Here is a 26,025-nt window from a genome sequence, read left to right as displayed (position 1 = left end):
GGGTCAGACTAGTTAATGTGTAGTGTTTACTTCCACCTGGAGAAAGAACTTCAATGTGTGATAAAGTGGGGTTGTATAATAGTTTGGTATATTCAGTAGTTTGGTAGTAGTACTTTTTATGTTTAAATTTCTTCCAAAGGGTTTTACTTTTTAAAGACAAAGCGAGAGCTTCTTCAGCCATTACTGCAATGTTTCACCAGTGATGTTTAGCGATGCCACTCGGCTTTGAGACTCAGATGTCAGAGCTCAATCTCCCTCCCAGCTACGTGCTTCTTGGCTCCAGCCGGCCATTTCGACTGGTGAACATAGCATGGTAAAGAAATCTATTAATGTACTTGAAAGCTCCCCTCTTGGTGAAATTTTGTAAAATTCCGCCTCTTCCCTCACTCTGTGAGGCATCGTGTATAATGTGATGTTTGGTAAGGCAAGCCAGTCATTTTTTTTGTCTCCTTGAAAAGTAGTGATTTTAGAGATGTCAGGAATCATATGTGGCTAAAAACCTAATACATGTTGGATACCTGCCTACAGACCTCGTGCACGTGACGTCACAATTTTCAGGGCGCCATATTGCTGGTCAAACAGCTGCTAAACATTGTGGAAGACATTGAACCGGATGAGAATATTTACAATACCTGAGACCTGTTGTGCTGTTGGTTATCAAAACAGACGAGACAGATATTCAAAGAGATCATTCTATAGCATACCATCTGAAAAGACCAGAAAAGATCAATAGATTTCGGCAATCAAACGTGATGGCTGGTGCCCAACCAATTACACACGCCTGTGTAGCCATCACTTAATTTCAGGCAGGAATTATTCTTAATCTCAAATTACAAAGTATTTATCATGCCAAGAGGACTCATTTGAGAACAATGCGTATTAGAAAAAACATCTGTTGCAGAGAGGTTTAGAGTTGTGTGTGTGTGCGTGTGGCCACAATATCCTTCCATGTATGGAGGAGCTGACTCCCCATCCTCTTTTTTTTTTCCCCAATCATAGTTAATGAATGCAGTTTGTATAAAACTAGGGGTCATTTATTTAAACATTGGTGTTTGTATTGAATACTAGGTGAAAGGATCAATGGATTTTGGCAAAGGTTAACGTGTAGCCAAGTACTCTTCCGTGTTTAGTATTTATTTATATCTATGCGTCCAGACTTTTATACGCTTTCAAACTCTTCTGTGTAAATCTCAACGACTTACTCACCAGATACATGTGTATATCCAGTTGTCCAAGACAAGCGGAAGCGAATTAACAGTCCAATTTCTTATTGGCGAAAACATAACTTCGACATTAAATGTGGGTCCCCTATGCCAAGTGTCTCATCTTTTCACGTACTTTCGTTTATCACCTTCTAAATGTTTAACTGTATCGGACAAAACTCTGGGTGTCATGCTATAAGACATATTTTCGTGCCGTCTCCAACCGACTGAAGAGTGCTTTGCTAGACCGTCAATATGGCAAGTCATGTGATTTCGGTGACGTAGTTGCACGAGCTCTATATGAATGCAGTTTAGATTTGAAAATTGTATGTCGCACTCCAATGACATCTTGATGTCATTGTAATTCACCGGTCAGTGACATACAGCTGCTCAAACATGACAAATTAAAGGCTTTTAATTTTTATTTTAAACACATTTGAAAACATTCGCCTTAAAAATAGACAACAGCAAAAGCCGACAAATATGATGCATCATGATAGGCATGCCCATTTTAAATAAGCAACATATGTTAAGACATTAAATTACAAAATTTCTTGTTCTGTTTTAAACAGTGGGGACTCAAAGTTGCTTGACGAGGCTGTGTTACCACTGGCTAAGCTCCTAAGTATGTCGACTTACTCATTTGATAAATTGATCAATAATGCAGTCAGTCAAACTCAAAATTTTATTCCATATCACACCTTTTTGTAATCTATTTTCACCCTTTTCCCAGTTGAAAACAATCCCAGAACTGGAAACTTTGGTGCGCTGGTTAGAATCTTCCTTGGACGAACCAAAGAGCTGAAAATCTCCACAGAATGCCAAGAGTGAGTTTGGGAAGCTTTTTTTTGTGTAACTTGTCGTCATGTCTGAGATGGGAGAGTTCATCAAAGTAGAATATGCCAATTCTAAGTCAACAACTCTTTATGGGGAAAATTGGTGCCACAATTTGTCCAGAATTATAAACTGTTTCCCCACAGGAGATAATGTATGTATAAATAAACTGTTCCAGGGGAAACTGTTGCCATCATATAACAAATTAAAACACAAAATGAATCCTTAGATGGATACTGAACTGAGTACTGGTGTACATTTATGTTGATGGACCTATTTTAAAATGTTTTTATTTTATTTTTTTTAAAGGAGGTATAAAACCAAAAATGGTGAGGTCATACATGGTTTTGGAAGCTCATGATAGGTTAATTGACATATTAAGGCAACATCTCAAGACATCAGGCAGGAAGGTAAAATTTGAGCGCAAATGGGTCTTCAAAATGGACTATGACCCTTAGCATATTGCCAATATAGTTAAAAAGTGGCTTGAGGATAACAAATTCAATGTTTTAGAGTGGCCATAGCAAAGCCCTCATCTCAATCCCTTGGAAAATATGTGGGCATAACTGAAAAGGCGTGTGTGGCCTGGGATTGCCTCGGGATGTCCCTGGAAGACCTGAATGGAGTGGCTGGGGAAAGTGAAGTCAGACAGATTACTCCATCTTGTGATTGATTGTTTATTTATCGTTTTTTTAAACTCGCCGACTGGTGATCGGTCCTGAAAATCCTGACTACGTTAAGCCTAGTTTTATGTCGCATTTTACTATTCATATCTATCTTTCAAGTATAAAACTAAATTAAGCAGCCTTCAAAATGTGATACAATGTGTTGTCTCCTCTCCTCTGCAGTCAGCTGTTCATCTGGCAGGCCCACAACGCTCTCTTCATGATCCGCTGCCTGCTCAAAGTACTCATCCGGGAGATAACTGAGCAGGAGCTGCACTTGCAGTTCACCTACCAAGAGAGGGCGCTAGGTTCTTGTGGAGGTGAGTATTTTCTAGCTGTTCCCCCCCTACACACGCGCGCACACACACACGAACTGGGTCAGGGAGTTGTTGTCAGAGGGGTGATGAAAACCGGGAAACGATGTGACATAAATGACTGTGGGTTGTGCTGCATTCAAGAAGTTTATAAGTTTTGCCCTTTCATGGCACTGTCCTGTCTCTGTTAAGTGTTTGATACTACCTCCAAATAGAGAAAATTGCCAGGTCAACTTTTACCCTCCATACCATTATGTTATTATTCATACAGAGCAATAGTACAGCAGAAAAAATGTCTGGTTTTCAAAGGTTGTCAAGGGCTTTACATACGAGTCTCTTTTTGATCTCTGATATGACCTTGATAGCCAGAAAGCTGCCACAATTTGCTAGGTCCATTTTGTATCCCCCATTCTGCTTCTGTGCCGTTACTACAGAACAGAAACACAGAACAAAGACAGAAAATGTCAGCTTTTACAGGCAGCATAAAAGGGACTTATCAACATCTCTTTTTCTCTCTTTTAGGAGCCAGCCACGAGGACCTCCTCGAGGAGCTCTTATCCAACTTGGTGCACCTGATCGTTGAAGTGCCGCTGCTGTAAGTACTTTCAGCGTGTATGTATGTATGTGAGTCATAAAAGTAACTTGCACACATTTTAAAAAGGTCAAGATGTGCTCAGACTGTTAGAGGGGGGGTCGAACAGAGTTATGCTGACCGGGATGTTCACAATGCCCTGACTGTTCCCACACAGCTATTTAATAATGTCACTTGTCTGACATTTTACATAGCCGACTTCAAAAGCGACAAAGTAGCGGTGTCGCTTATGGAGTTTGTTACTCCCTGAGTCCCTCTATTAATCATTTGTATTCAATGTTATGTTAGTCATAAGAATATCAATCTAGCCATCCATTTTCTTAGCCGCTTATCCTCACATGGGTCGTGGGGAGTGCTTGAGCCTATCCCAGCTGTCAATGGGCAGGAAGCGGGGTACACCCTGAACTAGTTGCCTGTCAATCAAAGGGCACATAGTGTGCCCGGAGAAAACCCATGCAGGCGTGGGGAGAACATGCAAACTCCACACAGGCGGGTCTGAGATTGAACACGATACCTCAGAACTGTGAGGCCAACTCTTTCCAGGTGATCCAACGTGCCGCCCATCATAACAATATATTGTTCTTTTTTAACAATAATTTAACAATTTTTAATATATGAGGACCTAATTCCAATGAAGTTGGCCCATTTTGTTAAATTACCGTAATTTCTCGTGTATAATGGGCAAAATTTCCAAAAATATTTTTAGAAAAATCAAGAGTGGATTATATTTAGGTATAGATTAAAAATAAAAATAAAATAGCATTGTATGGTTGTATACAGATACATAGAAAGCTATACATTTGTAATTCAATATGATATTCCATGTTTTATGCTCCACATTTATATGTATTATGGTAATTGGCGCCAACAACCTGAGCTTCCCGATCTGCTCGCAGGAGTTTGCCATTTTATGATTGTTTGCGTAGCATATTTGTTGCTACCGCACCAAACATCAGAAATGGCTGCCCGTGAGTTTGTTGTAACTCAAACTAAGACAAAAAAAGTCGACTACAAAGGGCTAGTTATGCAGCCACTTTTAAGACAAGTGTCATCACTCCTGTCGAAGAAGTAGGTAACGCCGAAGCCGTGCGGCAATTCATAACAATGAGAGCTCAAACTACTAGAAACCAGCGTATGGATTATTAACTCTGAAGTGATGTTTATTTTTGGAATGGTTAACTCAAGTTTGAACTAGTTGTGTAGAAAACGAGCTTTCCCAAAACTAATCCTGTATTATTTTACATCTCAATATACAAAGACAATTCAATTCAATTAAGTGGGGGGATACTTACGTACACATACGTATACTTGCGTTATTTGTTGCAAAAAGTGAGTACTCCCACACCTAGTGAAAGAATCCCAGGGTGTTTGCCCACGGGCACATGCAAGTGAATTCACACTATTGTGCATGCAAAAAGGCTGATAGAAATGTCCTATAATTGCTGTCTGCAATGCGGAGGTGAAGGACATCATCCAATCCATTGAGCACAGAACCAGGACCAGCGGTCCACCCGAGAGCAAACTTGTGGACAGGAGCTGTTCCACGCCGAAGGACCCTGGGTGGTCCGCCTGTCCCTCCAACGCGCCTCGTGAACTGGGCACTGGGCAGTGGCCGTAAACCCAATGCCACCCCCCTCCACCACAGACCAACTTACCCCGCCAATCCTCCTCCACCCCCAGGAGAACAGGAAGCCCCCCACAACTCGAAGGCCCCGTGATGCGGCCAGTCCCTCCCCAGCCCATGAACGGGAGAATTTCCGTTATTTGTTGGGAAAGCGGATAGCGGCACCTGCCAAGAGAATGATGGAAACCTAAGGAGCCCCCATGGGAGGGGAGCCCCCACGCTATCTATCCAATCGCTCAATTTGACAAACAAACATTTACACTCACATTTACAATAAATCCCATGTAAAATTTAGTCTTCAATGAACTTAAGAAGACCTTGGGAATGAGTGGCGAGTTACAGCGTGGACTGGTTGCCAAGCCATTTAAAGGGCAGATATAGAAAAACAACCATTCAGACTCTCATTCCTCAATGAACCTAACGTGTGTGTGTGTGGGGGGGGGGGGGGGGAGTCCCCAAAGAAAATCGACTCAAGCACTGTAAGCTCCATGCTGCTGAGATTCGAACCCAGAACATCTCAATCGTGAGGCAAATGGAATAACCACTATCTCGCCATGCTGTCCTGGAAGCGCACAATTGTCAACAATCTCTGGTTAGATGAAGAAGTGGTTGATGACGTAAGGGATCGAGTTCAACTCCTGGTTGATTGAAGAAATGATTGTTGAAGAGGTGTTGTTTGCGTCGGGAGGATTTGTCATAATGAAAGACATCCTTTCCTCCTTTCTGTTCACGGCCATCATTTAATTTGTCGCGCTTACATAAACGCATTGGACATTCCAGCGTATTATTCATTGTTCCTGGCGTCCAGACTCAGTCTGTTCCATTGCCTCTCTCGCCCCTCCTTTCCCCCCTCCCGACCTCCACCACTTTGTGGCTTTCGGCCCGTTTCCTCCGTCGTACGTGCTCGGGGTGCAGATGCAGTCATTCCTTTGTGGTTACACAGTTCTCTTGCTTTGATCGTAGCCTTGGAAGAAAAGTTATTTTCTTTTTCTCAATTTTGGGGGCTGAATTTTTACAAGATAAATGTCATTAGTCGTCATTCTGTTTGCACACTTTTTCCACTGATGCCTTTTGACATAGTAGCCGCTGTTCACATGCTCTTACGTACATGGCTGTTTTTCTCAATCCGTCTAAACCTATTTACACATGTAGACTGATTTAACTTCTCTTTAGCAACACAAACTGCATGTGTGTTCTATTTGTGAGATTTTCATAATTTGTTATTCTTTCAATTTTGTGCCTTGAAATATTATCTGAATATTTATTGTTTTATTGACATTATATAATTGACTTGGCCTGGGAGGAATAAGAATTTGTACAGTAAGTAGAAATTTGCCCATAAATGTGGTTGAAGGTTTGCTGGTGGCCGGTGGCTCTGTAGACGCGCAATGGCAGCCATGTTTCCACGGCTCTGGATGTGCAAGTAGCTTTACCACCACAAGGTTGTGATTGTCGAGTGTCTTTAAGTATCATGTAAAGCACCAGATAAATGGTAATGCATGATTATTATTAGTATCAAATGAATATTGTCAAATTCAGTCATTTATCAATACTGTACTCCAGCCATTCATTTTCTGAGCCGCATATCCTCACAAGGGGAGCATGCTGGAGCTTATCTATCCCAGGTATCTTTGGGAAGGTGGTGGGATACACAAACCACCATTTGCACTCAAATTCAGATATATGGGCAATTTGGAGTCTTCTATTAACCTACCATGCATGTAAATGGTGTCAAACAATGAATTAACAAAAGACTAACACACAGGGTTAGACACCTGCGACCGTATTTAGGATAAGTAGTTTTGAAAATATTTGAGTTGTCCTGGCCGAATCCTGCCTCTCACTGGCCTATAGAAGCTAATGCAGTATTTCACAGCAACCACAAAGTTGATGTTCTTTCCACGACAAGCTATAAAAAGCAAGTTATATGCTGTGGGTTTAATGTTCACACCGTTGTTTTGTGTACCTGCAGTGACATCACCTACAGCATTCTGTTTGAAGCTGTCACCACCCTTCTGGTGTTCTTCTCCTACCAGTTGTTCTGCAAGGACATCCTCAGAGATGGTTTGATCTACCGGCATGTCATGAAGGGACGATGGTGAGCTCACACAGATGCGCACACATTTTCCAGAATGCTTGTCAACGTGTGATTTACATTGTTTCCTTTAAAAATAATGAAAAACGAAAAGGAAAACAACATTGTAACCACTGGAGCTGTTACGAAAACATTTGCACTACTTTCAGAAATTGCAATTTCTGGTTCTGTGTTTTTCATCACAGCTTTCCTTACATTAGGGTTACAGAGTGTCGTGTTGAAGTTGTGCAAAGGTTTTCACTTGGTTTCTGCAATGGGCCATCCACATTCTGGCGATTACACTCCTCCATTCGGTCGTTGGACTGTCGCGAGCCTTTGTCTGGTTGTCTGCGCTGCCAGACATTTTCATTACGCACATCACAAACAATGACTTCTTGTGTTATTCTTTTAGTGTCTTAAAAACAGGGAAGTGTCCATCGCCCCGCCGTCTCCTCTGTGACCTTTCCCTCGCTGTCTGGGAGATGAGTGCTAAGTCTGAATTTTGAGGGATGACATCCATTGCATAAGTTTCTGACCCAAATTCCCAGCTCATTCCTGTCTTACATACTCACGCTCCCAAAATATACAAAGAAAAGAAACAGCACCCAGTATTGCAAAAAGATAGCTGATCTTTCATAAATATTTTAGTTGTATTGATCAAATAGTACTTTTCTTTTTTTTTCCCCCAGTTTGTCACTGACTAGTCGTCTGGTGAAGACACTGCTCTATAACTTCATCAGGCAGGAAAAATGTCCGCCCCCAGCAACACACATCTTTGAGCCCAAAGCAGAGAGCGGCCTTCTTTATGGCCTGGCATCTGGCGTTGCAAGTAAGAAAACACAAAAAGCACAAACACCTGTTTACACTAAAATAGCATGAAATTCACCTAAACATATGTCAGAATTTTGTCCTAGGAAATTGAGGCATAAGTTTGAAAAATGTTTCATTTTTCTTTCAAAATTGTTCAGAGACTGAGTTGTTTGTAAACCAAATAATTTGTAAACAGATCTTCTACTGTATTTTCCCCTTTGCCAGAAGTGTTTTTCTTTTCTAAATTCTTTCAATCATAATCAAGTTCACTTGTTGCGATTACGTTTTCCTAACCTCATATTTGATTTGTTGAAATGTAGCTCGATCACCAATTATGTACATCATTTTTTGGGCCTCTTATCTAACAGCATGTTTTTTATCCATTCCTGTGATCAGTGGTCATGTATTAACATTAAACATTAACTGCTTTCTAATGTAATTATTTTGCTCGGTTCTTTTTAAGTAGTTCTTGTAGCAACAGTAAAATAACAGTAGTACTGACTCGAAAAACTGCAAGTGTAGTTAATTCTTCTATTCTTTTGTCTTTCATCTGACGCCCAAGCCATAAATGATTAGAGGAAAGAATGTGCACGCTGTGAGGGCATGCAAAGAAGTGCGGATGAGAGCGTGGATGAAAGCGATGGGTCAAAAATGAGCAGCACAGCCTGCATGTGTCTGTGGGCACCAGTCTGGTTGTTGTGTACTGAATGCATGTCTGTCTTGTGTGAAAGCCTGTGAGCATAGATGTGCACCCACGGGTTTCCCCCCACAGATAAGCACTCTTTGTGAAGTCTGGTGGCAGATTACATCCACTGAGGCATCCGCATTCACTGGCTTTTGTGCGTGCGTGTGCATCTGTGTGCGTGTGTGTGTCAGTGGCCACAGACTGGCCTTATGATGAGTTATGGTGCCCTGTCCTCTTTCGTAATCCCCTATAGGCCGTCTGTCTGCAAACGCCTCCCTTGTACACATATGCACATCAACAAAAACTCAGGGAGACTCTTAATAATTAAGTCATTACAAGGACACAACACTTGTTTTATTCGGCCCAAGTGTGCGCATTCCATTTCCGTGTGGAAAATGTGTTTTTTGTAACATAAACAACAGAAATGCTTTAAAGCAAAGCATATGCTTTAAAGCAAAGACTCCTAAAGGCGAATTTTTCTACATTTAGACATTTTATTCACAGTGCCATGTTTTTAAGAGATCTTTTTTCTCCCCCGTTTTTCTTTTCTGTGCTGCCATGTATGCATCAAGGGAAAATGTGGGCCTTTGAACATGCCATGTTCTCATGTGTACGAGATTATCAGAACAGCGTGTTGGCATCCTCTCTCGACAGCACCAGACACATCCCAAGTCTCTGGCATGTCTTCTTTCATCTTTGTTTTATACACCATACTTGCTAATCAGACCCAAGATGAGGTGTATAAAAAGTGTCTCCCTTTACGAAGATGATGATGCTTGGTTTTGGTCGCAATGTACATGTATTTATTACCTTGTTCTTTGTAGTTTAAAGCATATCTTATTTGCAGACTGAGATGTCTAAATAATAACCAACCGACCAACAAAATGACCAAGTCACTGTCCAATTAGGTGGCTCTGATATGCACATTTGTGCGTGCTTATTAAGATTTAAAAAAAAAAAAAAACAACGAAATCCAATATTTTCCATTGGCACAAAGAAAGACAGCGGTGCAAAGGAAAAAGGAAAGTTGCGTGAACCACAGTGGATTTCAGGAAGGTGATAATCGTTAAGCATGATAATCGGGTGCGTCTTTGTTACAATGCTTCTTAACTAGTATCACTAAGTACGACTAAGTCAACTATTTTGAATTTCTTAAAGAATAAAAATGTAATCAAAGGCAACTAGTGTTTCCAAAGTAGCATCTCAAAGAAAGGTTACAGATAATACAAGAAATGGCAAAGCTACTGGAGAATTACCATGTCAAATTATGGTGACTTTGCCGTAACACTTGCTCCATGCCTCTTGACTCCTTGACTTGACTAAATGATGAAGTTGCTTTGAGTTTATGCATTTTTTATTGCTCAAATACAGCGTGTATATGTTTTTACATATATATGAATTAAAATGGGAATTTACTCTTTGGTGATTGGGAATGGATTAAACTCATTGACATGATTTCCTATGGGAAAATTTTTTTCGGCCGTTGAAGAAAACTGGATTTCGAGCACGTCACAAGAACAAATTATGTTTGAACTCAGAGGTTCCACTGTATATAAATACTATAAAAAAAATAAACTGGCTTTTAGATTCCGATATACCGTGCAGGACAGCAACGCGGAATAAATGTCTTTCTCAGAGCTGATCAATCATCACTGATCAGATTGGCGAATTATGACCTCAAAAAAGATCAGCCGATAAGCAAAAAATGCCAATTATCAGCCAACCAAATCGGCGTAAAGTACCCTGGCAGAAGTTTCAATGTGCACCATCCATCCATCCATCCATCCATTTTCTGAGTCGCTTATCCTGACAAAGGTCATGGGAGTGTTGAAGCGTATCCGAGCTGTCTTCGTGCAGGAGGTGGGATACATCCCGAACTGGTTGCCAGCCAATCACAGGGCGCAGAAACAAACCAGTCACACTCACAATCACACCTACAGGCAATTTAGAGTCTTCAATTAACCTCCCATGCATGCCATTATTAAGACAAACACATTTATTTTATCTTTAATGGAATAGAAATTTAACTACAACGCATTTGAGAATAGCGTAGCAGTTTCTTATTTCAGTTTGTCAGCCATGTGACTTTCTCAATACCTTGCTCTCAACTTCCCCTTCCTCTTTTCACCTTTTTTCGTCCCCCAACGGGCAACGGGCCATAGACAAATCAATCACAGCAGTTATTTAGGGATAACAATTAGCTGCAGCTAAGGTGACGTGTAGAATAAAACTCAGTGAATGCGTGTGTGAGAGTGCAGGAAATGTTGCAGCCTGACTGGCTTCAGTGACAGAGTCGGGCCAGTCACAGTGGTGCCAGTAATGTTGTGAACGAGGCTGCGTCACACATTGGCGCCGTCTCTCTTGAGATCTTGTTTTCTCCCAGAAAGAGTGTGCATGTGCGTGCACGCCTGCATGAATGTGTAACAATTTTGGCTCTGTGGTGTAGTCTTCCTCCTCCCTTACAGCCATTACACACGAATATTCACTGACCACTTAAGTTCTTGAGCCACAATTCTATGAATATAGCATCAGCTAGGCCTTACCCACGGTGAGACAGCATCATAGTTCTTTGGGGATTTTTTTTATTGCTTCAAGTCATTGAGAAGTGACTGAAGTCCACTTTGAATTAATTATTTCCCCCCCACCCCCCAATATTTAGAAAGTGGAAAAGGAATTTACCATCTAGCGTGACAATGAGTCCAAATGGGTTCAACCGATAAATGTAATCTTTTGGAATTGGCTCAGACTGGATTCTCAGAGAAATGGGATATTGCTTTGAGAAATGAATGGCTGCATTTTGAAATACTCATATGTACAAGTGTGGTCTAGCTTTTTGTATGGTTGTGGTACAACTGTCAAAGGTGGAAAATTTCCAGCTCTGCTCAACTTCACCAGCATTCCATGTCAATGCCATTTTATACAGACCAGTAACACCAGGGATACCTTATTAAACTAAAAAAAAAAAAAAATCCCTGGATGCAAAATTGCCATCCAAAAGGAAATAAGAATGATCCACACTTAATTTATTACAACAACAAGACTTTAAAACCAAACCTCAGATAGTATTCCTTTTGTGTTGATAATGAACAAACTATGCATTATTCAGTCAGTAGAAGCCTTCCCCTCTTATCTTCACCACTAGATGGCAACCTGTCAACTTGCCTGAACTATTAGGCTCGACCAACAGCAGACTGGCTATCAGACCGAACACACACACACACACACACACACACACACACGCACACACACACACACACACACACACACGCACGTTTGCATCATCACAGTTACCCTGTGGCTAGACGTCCAGGAGCCAGAGGGCGGTCATCCGTGTGCCTTGATGCTCATGCTTCTCATGACGCCTCAGTGCGCCGGGACTTGATTTAAAAAAAAAAAATCTCAACACATCCCCCCACCACCAGCAAGAACAAAAAAATAACAGACTGAAGTAGCTTCAGTAGTTTTTGTTCTCTGGCGCCGTCTATGTTGTTTCACATCGGAAGCACTGTTAAAGGGTCACCCATGATTCCATTCCATTGTGCCCATTTTGGTCTCGATTACATCGTCTGGCGGCTCATTTCCTTTTGCATTCATTCTTTCATCAAGCATGAATCAACTTGACTTTAATATACAGCAGGGTTGGCACTTGAGATCTATAGATTAGAGAGATATGACAGAATATTAGGTGCACCTTTAATTTACTGCTCGGTGGCGCCACAATTTACAGCCTGTTTTTGATGCTCTCCACTTGAACCGTGAAGCAAAGCAGGCATACCTAATAAAACGTTCCTTGCAAGAGACTTGTTCTGCTGTATTTCGACCACTGCAACTTTATCTCAGAACTCAGACCCTTAATAGTACCGATGTGAGTTTTAATCATGATAACTGTTGTCTAAACTTAGTTCAGGAGTTATTTATTGGGCCTCCAGTACTCAACATACCTGATTGGAACCCTTTAAGGTGGGTGCACACCTACTGTCATACGGGCCATATCTGAGCAATTTCTCTTCCTTGCAATAAAAGTCAGCAAAGGTCTGATTGTAAGATGTCAAAAGATAAAACTGACTGATTATCATGTGCTGTGGGGGGTGCCTTACTGTTAAATTTTTGGATTTTTTTTTTTCTTCCCTTGGCAGACTGTTCAGAAAATAGTTGGGGCCTAATTGTTGAACCTGTTGCCTATTTACATTTGGGAATGACAATGATGAAGTGATTTGGAACATTACCCAATAAAGAAGCGATAATAGACAGAAATTTAAGTTTTGTCTTGTCTTACAAGTTATTCAACGTAATAAAAAGAATATGAACCTAAAATTGAGCCACATGATATTAAAACAACATCATAACTTCTATTTCATCCTCTGGTTTTCCAGCAATCTGCATTCCCTATCGAACTATGCTTACTGTCACAGATCAGTTTTGGCACTACAACAGTCTCACAGTAGTGCGTGAAGATATTGTTTTGTGTATGGTCCACTGTGTGCTGGTCATCTCAAGTTCACCACACACTAATAGCAGTAAACGCATGCTCACGTGTGATGGTATTGCATTAAAAAAACAATTTTTTTAAATACTTAATATGTAAAAAATCAGAATGTGTGTGCTGTTCTATACCCAGTAACCAATTATAAAATCAATAGTAATAGTTCCTGGAACTATAGGTAGCGATGCAACTATGGTTGGAAAGGTTAACTGGTAGTCGTGTGGATGCCAGCGCAAAAATGCTGGTTTTGTTTAGTAATGTTATGCAACTGGCTTATTTTATATTTTAGTGGGTTTCTCCTTCCTGTTTTTGCTCCCGTTCTCGTTCAGTTGGTCGGTATCCAAGCCAGATTCGGTCTTGTAAACAAGGGACATTTTTGGATATTCTGTCTGGTGTTGTCAATTTGAGTCCATTTGAGCTGTTCAAAAAGACAAAGCTGAGAGCAGAGGAGACTGCTATGTTGACTGATTGGTGGTGTGCCATATGCTTGTTGATTGTAATGAAAAGGGAGAGAGGGTCTCCACTGTATTTGTAACATTATTTGTATATCCTCAGGTGGTTTATGGAGTGTTTTCACCTTGGGTGGAGGAGGCAGCAAAGCAGGGGTGGACCTGGAGAACAACCCTTTACCGTTATCCAATCAGAGCCTCCTGTTACTGCTGGTCCTAGCCAATTTGACTGACGGACCTGACTGTCCAAACCCCTACCGCCAGGCGATTACCGGTTTCAGAAACACACAAGGTAATGTGCGAGTCGGGGCAGGGGTTGGTTTATCGGCAGCCATTTTGTTTTTGTAATCCTAATTTTCATAGTGTAAAGCAGGGCAGGACAGTGAGTGAACTGTTGATTTTAACTCATTCATGGGCAGGGTGGAAATTTTTGGCCAAATTATAGCTTCAGATTAAAACACTTAAATATTTTGATATACTGAAGGATATGATGCGTGAAAATCATGATGTCCCAAAAATGGGACGCTGCCCACGAATGGATTTTAAACAAGTTTACAAACATTTCAATAAAAACCCTAATAATGAATGTTTCAAAACTCATCGCAAAACGTTTGTGAAATTTCAAGTCAGTATTTTTTAACCCCAAAATAATCTCTGTGCACCATATAACCTAAATTCATTTAGCAAGTTTAAAAAATCCTTCTGCCTTCCCCCTCCACCCTCTTATTTCTGTGAATTGTATTTTTTTATTTTTTTTTTTGGGTCACCCCCTGAAGTCCATTGGTGCGCCTGAAGGGAGATTTATATTTTCATTTTAAGTGTAAAATTTAAACATTTTATTGAAAAAAAAAAAAAAAAAAAAAGAAACTTTGTTAGCTCATATGATTCGCAATCTGATTTGTTTGTATTTATTTGAGATCCTGGTATCCTGACGGACAGAAAGCTGCCAAAGAGTAGTGTATGATGGACCTCTTAATTTTTTTGCCTTCACCCAAATCGGTGGAAATGGAGTCCTGTGTAGAACCGGTATCAGAAGGTGATTTTATGATTTTCTCGCTTTGATCAATCCTTCTCTCTGGGCTGTGTAGACACATCATCCATTTCCACGGAGCAAGTACACACGTTCCAGATCAATTTCAACAGCCTGTACACCGCACTGTGCGAGCAGCAGTGCTCTGACCAGGCCACGCTCCTGCTCTACACGCTGCTCCACCAGAATGCCAACATGAGGACTTACATGCTCTCCAGAACAGACATGGATAATCTGGTGGGTCGCGTCAGGGCAAATGTTTCCACAAATAGTGGTCGCTGGTGTTTAGTTGCTCAACTGCGAATATAACATAATTAATAATTTGGGGGAGGCATCCATTTTAAATGAAAAAAAAGAGTTGATGAACAAAACATAAATATTGACGCTCACAACACTGGAATAATCACGTTTACACAACTATTGGACACTGGCTCCATCTGTTTTAAGATCATCTGTACTACTGTTTCGGGAACTCTATTACAGCATGTATTAACCTGCTGCTTTGGTTAGCAACAGATTTCAAATGGGTTCAGTATCTGATGAGAATTTAGAAATATTCTTTGTCTTTTGTATCAAAATACAATTATTACAGAGGCAAGCAGAAAAAATGCAAGAACCAAAGTCAACTTGGAAGGCGGCACTGTTTACTTACTTCTATAGGGACTTCAGTTTTGACTAACAATAAATTACAAATGGGCTCAGCAGTTAGTTAGCTATTATAAAGGTTTCTTGTCTTTTCAATGAAATTGTAATTATTACAGAGACATGCAGAATAACTGCCATAAACTGCCATAACCAGGGCAGACTCGACTGCTGTTTGTGGTGAGTATATGATACTGTTTGGATTTCTCAAATGTATGTGGGGATGTTTTGGTTAGAAACAGAGTGAGTCAATCAAAACTTTTATTTATTGTCTTTGTTGAGGCAGAATAATGCCACGCTTATGTTCCAACAGGTGTTGCCCATCCTGGAGATCCTTTATCATGTTGAGGAGAGAAACTCCCACCATGTCTATATGGCGCTCATCATCCTCCTCATCCTCACAGAAGATGATGCCTTCAACCGCTCCGTCCATGAAGTGGTGAGTCAGACGTGCAGTTGCATACAGCCAAGAAGTGCGCACTTGTTCATTGTTTCTTTTCAATTCCTCCCAATCGTTGCAGGTCTTAAAGAACGTAACGTGGTACACAGAGAGGTCGTTGACCGAGATCTCCCTAGGGAGCTTGCTCATCCTGGTGGTGATCCGAACTATTCAGTTTAACATGACCCGCATGAGGGTAAAGCTATAGTTCTGTCACTGAAGAATCATCCACATACTGATGATGTTGTTTGATAAACCTATGGTACCTCCTCCTCTAGGACAAATACCTCCACACCAACTGTTTGGCCGCACTTGCTAACATGTCTGCCCAGTTCCGATGTCTCCACCAGTACGCTGCCCAGCGTATCATCAGGTAATAATCCTCCTGTGTAGCAGCTTCTTGTGTCAGCTACCTGGATGGATCAGGCGATACATGAATAGGATAGGATGTCATGCAAATGCCAATTTTTCATCATAATTTGGTGAACAGCTCTTTGCCAGATATGGACAAAGGTTACAAAACTCTGTCAACCAGAAGTAATTGTCAAATTGGCTTTTTCTGGACTCTCATATGAGAAAACCAAGATGTTATTTTGAAATAAATTGACACTTTTATACTAAACGCTCTCAGAGCGACTGACTCAGGTCAAATAGTGTGGAGTGCAGAGTCCAAGGCAAACATGGTGAAGCAGCACTTAGCTATTATGCTTAAAAAAACAGACTAAGTTGCCAACAGAGGTGATGTTTGAAGAAAAAAAAAAAAAAAAAAAAACAAAACAAAGGTTTAGCCAAACAGCATGAAAGATGATGGAAGTGGCTTGGTAGCCAACAGACTAAGTACTATAGCTAGTTAGGCTAGCATGAAAGGCGGCATCTCGGTCCAATCCACAAGGATTTGTGCCAAAGACGAGTGAAAAATAGACCTGGGATTCTATTAAAACTTTACTCGGCAGAGAAGTGGCAGCTAAAACATATGTGAAAACATGCCAGCATCCTCTACTGCCAGTTCAACAGTTTTCAAATAATCAAATTGGATTTTTATTGGTTGGACTATTATTTCGGAACGGCACAAGAAGTCTCATTTGTTTATGATTCATTTGTCATTCATTCGACATAACGAATGACGAATGGGGTTTTAGTTTGTGTGTCAAACCAGTAGTAATTCGCAATGATTACATCCGTGCTGCACTAGCTGGGCTCAACAATTGTGTGTGACGTACACATGCTTCTGCAAAGTTGTAGCATTGTTGCGCTTACGTTAACCTTTACTGATTTTTCATTCAATGTTAGTGTTACATGAAGTGCTGGGCATTTAAAGTCACTCTTGTCCCACAATAACTCAAAAACACATACTCTTGGAGCAATATTTATATTGCATAGATTTCATATATTGAGGCTGACCCACAAGCGACCAGCGAAGCATAACAGTCACGATTTTTGACATGTTATGGCTGTCCATATTCTCCAGGCATGACCAATCAACTCACAGTTCATTGAACTGTTATTTATTTGTACCTGTTGTATTGATTGTAAATGAATTACTGTAGTTATGCTTGAAGACTGAGTGAGGCACAAGGATGGTGTAATAGAAAGTCGACTGTTTTTGTGTTACTGTCTCTGATAAAGCATTAGTGTAACAACAGAGCTAAACTAATAACCTATACATCGATATTATCAACAGTAGGGGTTTATACCATATATATCGTACTATGATAGATATCATATGGCACATCACAACAGGATATTTGACAATAGAAATATACTATACAATAGATGGATGTGGTTATACAGTATATGGTAGTTGATGGAAAAATAAAATAAAATTGATTTAATACGGTGATAGATACAGGATCCAATACATATATGGTCTACAAAACTAATACAAATGATGAGTGAATCTGTAATTGTAAAAAAATAACCTTTTTTTACAATTACAATTTTTGCAAACAAACACAGCCATGTAATTTTAATAATTGATTTTGAATCGGCACAACACATCCAGTCTTACACTTAAATTTTTAGTATGTGTGTGTTCGTGTGTGTGCCTGGAGAAAAGAACATAACATAAATTATTGAGTTTGTAGTGCAGTTGTGTTCAGAGGAGAACATTATGTAACATGCAGTTGAGATTGGTGAGGACCCACACACACGTTGAGCCATTCACTTCTGATTGTCAACTTCCTACCGAACAGGAAAGTGCGCTTCTTCCCCTCGTAGACGCACGCGTGCATCATCACGCACGCAGGCACCAGCATCCTTGATCTGTATTCTGCCTATCTGTGACACTTTTGGAGAGGGGGAAAAAAAACGTCTGCCGACGTTGTTTGTCCCGCCACGGCGTCCGCAGTGATAACCACGATGAACTAAATGTACTGTCTGGTCAGATAAAAGGGGTTTTCCTGGCTAGAATTTCCAAACAGCCCGACAGTAAGACAAACCGTAGACCCCGGCTTCCTTTTAATGGACTCCCAGACAAGGACCATAGCGGGTGTTGTTTATTTACACACCGCCGCATGAATTTCCTGCTGACAGCACACCCCACGCCATAATTTCCTTTTATTTACTGTTCATCCTCTTTTGCCACAGATAACACATTCTCCCATTACACAGTCCCTTGCTGCATTAAATCACTTCCACAGTCTCTCTCTTTCTGTCTCTCGGTAGATTCATTCACTTGGTGCTCTCGTCTACACACGTTGGATGTGAGTCATCAATGCACCAAACAGCACATTTCCATTTATCATAAAAATAACCTCATTGGGATTCATGGGGAAATTGATCCCTCCCATTGGGCTGGTGGAAACATGTTTTTCAAATGTGCCACATTAGAGATTTTAAATTCCATTTATTTGTGTTTAAGAAAAAATTAAGAGCAACATGGCCAAGAGCTGAACTCCACCAAGGTCAAGCAATCCTAATTCTTAGTAGAAAAAGTCGCATATTCTGTTATGTCTTGTCACTAGGGCTCATTTTACTGTAGCAGGAAAAGCTGTGTTTTTTGAGCTTTTTTTCTGAGACACTGTTTGGTTCAAACTTTGCGAAATGGGCAAACAGTATGCGATGCTGGGCCAATTGTGTGAAGTCTCACCTGTACAATTGGGCATTTTTTTTTGCCTTTTTCTGTGCCGCTGTATCAGCGAGCCTGACATTGAAAGGGGTGCTGAAATCAACCTGACACTTTTCCACCTTCGGATGTAGTATTGCGATCTCTAATTAGAGGCAGGATTCCCCCCCATTTATAACATGATTCCCCAATGTTGGGACAGGAGTGTGACACATCATTCTGGCTTGTAAAAACTGTCATTTTCCCACCTTCTTGTCATTATTCTGTATAAACTGCAGTGACACATAATACAGCGACAAAGACAACCTGGAAAGTTTCTGTCTTCAAAAGTAGGCCTAACAAAGGCAGGGTATGCAGCCTGTGCTTATTGATAATCTACAGTACAGGCACAGCGAGATGAGTACGAAAAGCCAAGGTGTTTTTTATTTTTTTACCTGCTGCTGTTTTTTTTTTTTTCAACATAAACATTGCAAATGGAAGGCAGGGGACAAAGTTGACTCGGATTTTTTTTTTTTTTTTCTTTAAAGAGGTAGCATTACTGCTGCAACTAAGGCAGGACACTGCAATGCCGGTACACGAATTTGAAATGTGAGTCTTGATCTCTAAAAACCCTGATTAGAAGCAACCGTTTGAGCTAATACAGCCATGAGTCTTCATCTGAATGATGCAGCAGGTTTTTCCATACCTGGATTTGGGGATCCTCTGCAATTCCTCCTTGCAGATCATCTCCAGTTCAGTCATTTTGGATGGTGAATATTGGTGGACGGACTTTTTCGGGTCTCTCCAAGATCCTCAATTGGGTTTCAGTCAGGGATCTGGTTGGGCCATCCAAGAACAGTCATGGAGTTGTTCTGAAGCTACTCCTTTGTTATTTTTATTGTGTACTTTGAGTTCTTGTCTTGTTCTATACATGACTTTCTTTTTCCCACCTCCCAACTGGATCTCTGGAGCTCAACCACAGTGATCTTCTACTTTACCTATTTCACCAAGGCTCCTCTCCCACCAATTTCTCAGTTTGACTGGACTGCCAGCTTTAGGAAGCGTCCTAGTCATCCCAAATGTCTTCCATTTAAAGATAATGGAGGCCACCCTAAATCTGCAAAAAAAAATGTTTTTTTTCCTGTCAACATAGGGTGTTGTGTGTACATTGTGGAAAAATGAACTTAAATGATTTCAGCAAATGGCAGCAATATAACAAAAAGTGAAAAGGTGTCTACATAATTCCTGTATCCATTGTACAAAGGATGGGCTGTGTGTATGTGTATGCATGCAAGTACAACAGAAAGCCTGTTGACACACGGAAACATTGGACAGCGAAGCGGTCTGTCATTACTTTCGCTCTCATGAATGATTGGTGCCTTAGAGCGGCTGTGTGGAAGTCCGGCCGTGTCCCTCATTTCCATGACAGTCGCTCACACACAGCGTTATTGTGCGCCAGGGTCAAAGCTGGAGCTCAAACATCCTAATAGTACAACAAGTCCTCCTGGCTTAACAGGCGCTCAGACAACGCTGCTCAAATACCTGTTTTATTTAATTAAAGAGTGCCCATGAGTCTTGAGTCATGAGGGTTTTTTTTCTCGGGTGCGACATGACAGATGAACAGGTGTAGCTGTTAAAGGCCTTCTCTGTATTTCCTGGTCCTTCAGTTTGAAGCTTTACACAATGTTCATTTTATATATATATATGCATAAAATGGGTTTATTTTTATTGTAAAACATTGCCATTTTATCAAGTATTTCCTGGTTGCTGGAAAGGATTATTAATTACTTTACAGTTCATATGCAATTGATTTCATATCAGTAAATTGAGTGACAAGCTTGTATAGGAAACAATTTGAACTCATAAGTCAAAGTTCCACTTTAAATGTAAATAGGGTTGTTGACCATGTCATCTCACATATGAGGTGTCTGTCTGTCCATCTGTCCAAGGTCCCCGGAGCACATTCCAATACTCCTGATTTACATTCATGTGTAGCCATCACAAGCAAACATTCAACTCCTCTCACGCACAGACACTCATATGAAAACACCAATGAGTTGAGGACAAAGCTGTTAGTATCTCTGTCAAGTGGAAGGCTGATAAACTTAGAGTTGCTGCGGAATAAAATGAATAAATACCACGCTGTTGTTATTGTGAATGGTATTTGTCAGCGCTTCACTTAACGCTTTGTGCTTCCTTTGTGTGTGTGTGTTTTTTTGTGTGTCTACTGCAGTCTATTTGCTTTGCTTTCCAAGAAGCACAACAAGGTACTGGAGCAGGCAACGCAGAGTCTGAGAGGCAGAGAGGAGGACAACATGGTCCTACCCGACTATGTGAGAAAAGCACACACTTTGTGGTTGCTAAACCATGATGCACACACACAGATTTTTAAATTTGGAGTGCACGGCACGATTATGCTTAATTCTCCCAGTGTATTTTCTGAACATGACCAATTCAACACATATTTATACTGACTACCCCAAATCCCTTCCTCCAAACCACATCTGTTGTCTTACAAAGATTGACCAGTGAGAGAAACAGTTGTGTGAAAGTGTTGGCCTCCTTCCTGATTTCAGATTTTTTTTTTTTTTGAACGTTTGTCACACGTGTTTCCCGTCATCATTCAAATGCATTTGTTAAAAACAACAGAAGTAAACACAAAATCTTCTTCTTCTTCTTTTCCTTTCGGCTTGTCCCGTTAGGGGTCGCCACAGCGTGTCATCTTTTGCCATCTTAGCCTATCTCCTGCATCTTCCCCTCTAACCCCAACTGCCCTCATGTCTTCCCTCACCACATCCATAAACCTTCTCTTTGGTCTTCCTCTCGCTCTTTTGCCTGGGAGCTCCATCCTCAGCATCCTTCTACCAATATACTCACTCTCTCGCCTCTGGACATGTCCAAACCATCGAAGTCTGCTCTCTCAAATCTTGTCTCCAAAACATCCAACTTTGGCTGTCCCTCTAATGAGCTAATTTCTAATCCTATCCAACCTGGTCACTCCGAGGGAGAACCTCAACATCTTCATTTCTGCCACCTCCATTTCTGCTTCCTGTTGTTTCTTCAATGCCACCGTCTCTAATCCGTACATCATGGACGGCCTCACCACTGTTTTGTAAACTTTGCCCTTCATCCTAGCAGAGACTCTTCTGTCACATAACACACCAGACACCTTTCGCCAGCTGTTCCAACCTGCTTGAATCAGTTTCTTCACTTCCTTACCACACTCACCATTGCTCTGGATTGTTGACCCTAAATATTTGAAGTCGTCCACCCACCCTCGCTATCTCTTCTCCCTGTAGCCTCACTCTTCCCCCTCCACTTTTCTCATTCACGCACATATATTCTGTTTTACTTTGGCTAATCTTCATTCCTCTCCTTTCCAGTGCATGGCTCCATCTTTCTAATTGTTCCTCTGCATGCTCCCTGCTTTCACTGCATATCACAATATCATCTGCGAACATCATGGTCCAAGGGGATTCCAGTCTAACCTCATCTGTCAGCCTATCCATTACCACTGCAAACAGGAAGGGGCTCAGAGCGGATCCCTGATGCAGTCCCACCTCCACCTTAAATTCCTCTGTCACACCTAAGGCACACCTCACCATTGTTCTGCTGCCATCATACATGTCCTGTACTATTTTAACATACTTCTCTGCCACACCAGACTTACGCATGCAGTACCACAGTTCCTCTCTTGGTACTTTGTCATAGGCTTTCTCTAGATCCACAAAGACACAATGTAGCTCCTTCTGACTTTCTCTGTACTTTTCCACGACCATCCTCAAGGCAAATAATGCATCTGTGGTACTCTTTCTAGGCATGAAACCATACTGTTGCTCGCAGATACTTACTTCTGTCCTGAGTCTAGCCTCCACTACTCTTTCCCATAACTTCATTGTGTGGCTCATCAACTTTATTCCTCTATAGTTCCCACAGCTCTGAACATCCCCTTTGTTCTTAAAAATGGGAACTAGAACACTTTTCCTCCATTCTTCAGGCATCTTTTCGCCCGCTAGTATTCTGTTGAATAAGTTGGTTAAAAACTCCACAGCCATCTCTCCAAATTGCTTCCATACCTCTACCGGTATGTCATCAGGACCAACTGCCTCTCCATTTTTCATCCTTCGTAGTGCCTTTCTGACTTCCCCCTTAGTAATCATTTCCACTTCCTGGTCCTTCACTCTTGCCTCTTCAACTCTTCCTTCTCTCTCATTTTCTTCATTCATCAACTTCTCAAAGTATTCTTTCCATCTATTTAGCACACTACTGCCACCAGTCAACACATTTCCATCTCTATCCATAATCACCCTTACCTGCTGCACATCCTTCCCATCTCTATCCCTCTGTCTGGCCAACCTGTGGAGATCCTTTTCTCCTTCTTTCGTGTCCAACCTGGTGTACATGTCTTCATATGCCTCTTGTTTAGCCTTTGCCACCTCTACCTTTGCCCTACGTCGCATCTCGATGTACTCCTTTCGCCTCTCCTCAGTCCTCTCAGTATCCCACTTCTTCTTCGCTTATCTCTTTCCTTGTATGACTCCTTGTATTTTGGGGTTCCACCACCAAGTCTCCTTCTCCCCTTTCCTACCAGATGACACACCAAGTACTCTCCTGGCTGTCTCTCTGATCACCTTGGCTGTCGTCGTCCAGTCTTCCGGGAGCTTCGGTTGTCCATCAAGAGCCTGTCTCACCTCTTTCCGGAAGGCCGCACAACATTCTTCCTTTCTCAGCTTCCACCACATGGTTCTCTGCTCTACCTTTGTCTTCTTAATCTTCCTACCCACCACCAGAGTCATCCTACATACTACCATCCTATGCTGTCGAGCTACACTCTCCCCTACCACTACTTTACAGTCAGTAACCTCCTTCAGATTACATCGTCTGCACAAAATATAATCTACCTGCGTGGTTCTACCTCCGCTCTTGTAGGTCACTATATGTTCCTCCCTCTTCTGGAAATAAGTGTTCACTACAGCCATCTCCAACCTTTTTGCAAAGTCCACCACCATCTGCCCCTCAAAGTTCCTTTCCTGGATGCCGTACTTACCCATCACTTCTTCATCGCCCCCGTTTCCTTTACCAATATGTCCATTACAATCTGCACCAATCACAACTCTCTCGCTGTCTGGGATGCTCAGAACTACTTCATCTAGTTCCTTCCAGAATTTCTCTTTCAACTCAAGGTCACATCCTACCTGTGGGGCATAGCTGCTAACCACATTATACATAACGCCGTCAATTTCAAATTTTAGTCTCATCACTCGATCTGATACTCTTTTCACCTCCAAGACATTCTTAGCCAGCTCTTCCTTTAAAGTAACCCCGACTCCATTTCTCTTCCCATCTACTGCGTGGTAGAATAATTTAAACCCCGCTCCCAAACTTCTAGCCTTACTACCTTTCCACCTGCTCTCTTGGATGCACAGAATATCAACCTTTCTCCTAATCATCATGTCAACCAACTCCTGAGCTTTTCCTGTCATAGTCCCAACATTCAAAGTCCCTACACTCAGTTGTAGGATCTGTGCATTCCTCTTTTTCTTCTGACGCTGGATCCGGTTTCCTCCTCTTCTTTGTCTTCGACCCACAGTAGCTAAATTTCCACCGACGCCCTGCAGGTTAGCAGTGCCGGGGGCGGGCGTTGTTAACCCGGGCCACGACCGATCCGGTATGGGATTCTTAAGAATGCTCATATTTGGTTGGCACAGTTTTTACGCCGGATGCCCTTCCTGACATAACTCTCTGCATTTATCTGGGCTTGGGACCGGCCTACAGATTGCACTGGTTTGTTCCCCCATAGGGCTGCATTAAGTAAACACAAAATGCATTTTTTTTAATTGGATTTTATTTTCAAGGTTGGGGGGAAAAAAAAATCCACACCTACTTGACCCTGTGTGAAAAAGTGATCGCACACCCTGCTAAAACATAACTGTCGTTTGTCATATCCATTGATGACAGCTAAAATATCGTACTTCAGCCCTGGTCAAAAACCACGAAAATGTGTTTGACATGGTGTACTGCAAAATAATTGGTGGAAAATTCTTGACACAATATTTTACATCTGCTTGTTGATACCAGATTACTGACGGTACTGATGTTAGTATTTGATGCTTTTAATGTATTTTGCCTTTAATAATTGCTTGTAACAGTGTATGTTGTAAAAAAGCATTCATATAGAGGAGAAGCAGGCTGGAGTGGGGAAAGAGTGGGGAAGAAGGGTGTGTATGTTGGGGGGCAGGGTGCCTGATGGAGACAGGGCATCTGGAAACAATGTCATTTGGCTGAGTCTAGCCCTGCAGAGAGAACTAATGTTTGTTTAATGTGGGATTGCCTGGACATGTAATAGGTTTCTTTACAAGGGAGGGTCTTTAAGTGGGGAGGATATCAGGGAAAAAAATTGCGGAGTGCAAACATCTGTCGTTTTCCTCTGTTGTCAGTCTTTTCCCTCCATTTTCTTTTTTTTTAATTCCTCTTGATGTAGTCTTCTTTGCCATGCCACAACTATCCGCCCCCTGCCCATATCCCCATCCCTGAATGTGTTGTTTATGCTGCTGTGTCTGGTTAGCATCAGCCAGGCTAGAGTGACAGGCAATGGCCCCTTGAAGCCCCCCAGGGGACAGCCAAAGGCTCCCTGCTTTTCTCTCTCTCTCTCTCTCTCTCTCTCTCTCTCTCTCTCTCTCTCTCTCTCTCTCTCTCTCTCTCCTCTCTCTCTCTCTCTCTCTCTCTCTCTCTCTCTCTCTCTCTCTCTCTCTCTCTCTCTCTCTCTCTCTCTCTCTCTCTCTCTCTCTCTCTCTCTCTCTCTCTCTCTCTCTCCTCTCTCTCTCTGCGGTTGAATTATAGACAGTGACGTGCTGCAAACGTTAAAAGATGTGATTGTGCGCTGCGTTGTATGTCACTGTTTACACTCTCGCCCAGGGGTTGTGCTAATGGTGCTTCTGTCTGTTTGTCTGTTTACTGTAATTATTACTGCCTTTCTGGGAAAAGACACACACAAACACCCATATGAAGGAACACGTACGGAGCCAGAAGCTAGCAGGACCACCCTGTCAGTGTTTATGTGCGGCAGTTGAGTCACGAACTGTGATCTCGTTTTAATAGCCTTGACTAAAGATGTTCATTGGCTTTGTAGTGCTCCTCAT

At 41.6% G+C, this 26,025-nt stretch overlaps 1 protein-coding gene across 2 annotated transcripts in view; it reads left to right on the top strand.

Moving 5' to 3' along the window:
* Nucleotides 1-26,025, top strand: part of dym (dymeclin) — a 57,307-nt gene that overhangs the window by 1,368 nt on the left and 29,914 nt on the right. For both annotated transcript variants that reach the window (XM_061800453.1, XM_061800452.1), the window contains exons 3-14: nt 1,775-1,827; nt 1,936-2,029; nt 2,885-3,021; nt 3,538-3,610; nt 7,204-7,329; nt 7,995-8,134; nt 13,839-14,024; nt 14,821-14,999; nt 15,718-15,843; nt 15,926-16,039; nt 16,122-16,216; nt 21,120-21,219. In XM_061800453.1, coding sequence (XP_061656437.1) covers nt 1,775-1,827; nt 1,936-2,029; nt 2,885-3,021; nt 3,538-3,610; nt 7,204-7,329; nt 7,995-8,134; nt 13,839-14,024; nt 14,821-14,999; nt 15,718-15,843; nt 15,926-16,039; nt 16,122-16,216; nt 21,120-21,219 — 1,423 coding nt within the window. The remainder of the gene's footprint in view (nt 1-1,774; nt 1,828-1,935; nt 2,030-2,884; nt 3,022-3,537; nt 3,611-7,203; nt 7,330-7,994; nt 8,135-13,838; nt 14,025-14,820; nt 15,000-15,717; nt 15,844-15,925; nt 16,040-16,121; nt 16,217-21,119; nt 21,220-26,025) is intronic.

This window comes from Syngnathoides biaculeatus, chromosome 17, assembly GCF_019802595.1.
Source record: "Syngnathoides biaculeatus isolate LvHL_M chromosome 17, ASM1980259v1, whole genome shotgun sequence".
NCBI classification, from domain to species: Eukaryota; Metazoa; Chordata; class Actinopteri; order Syngnathiformes; family Syngnathidae; genus Syngnathoides; species Syngnathoides biaculeatus.
The sequence above is the reverse complement of the archived record's forward strand: the minus strand, read 5'-3'. Positions and strand labels throughout refer to the sequence as shown.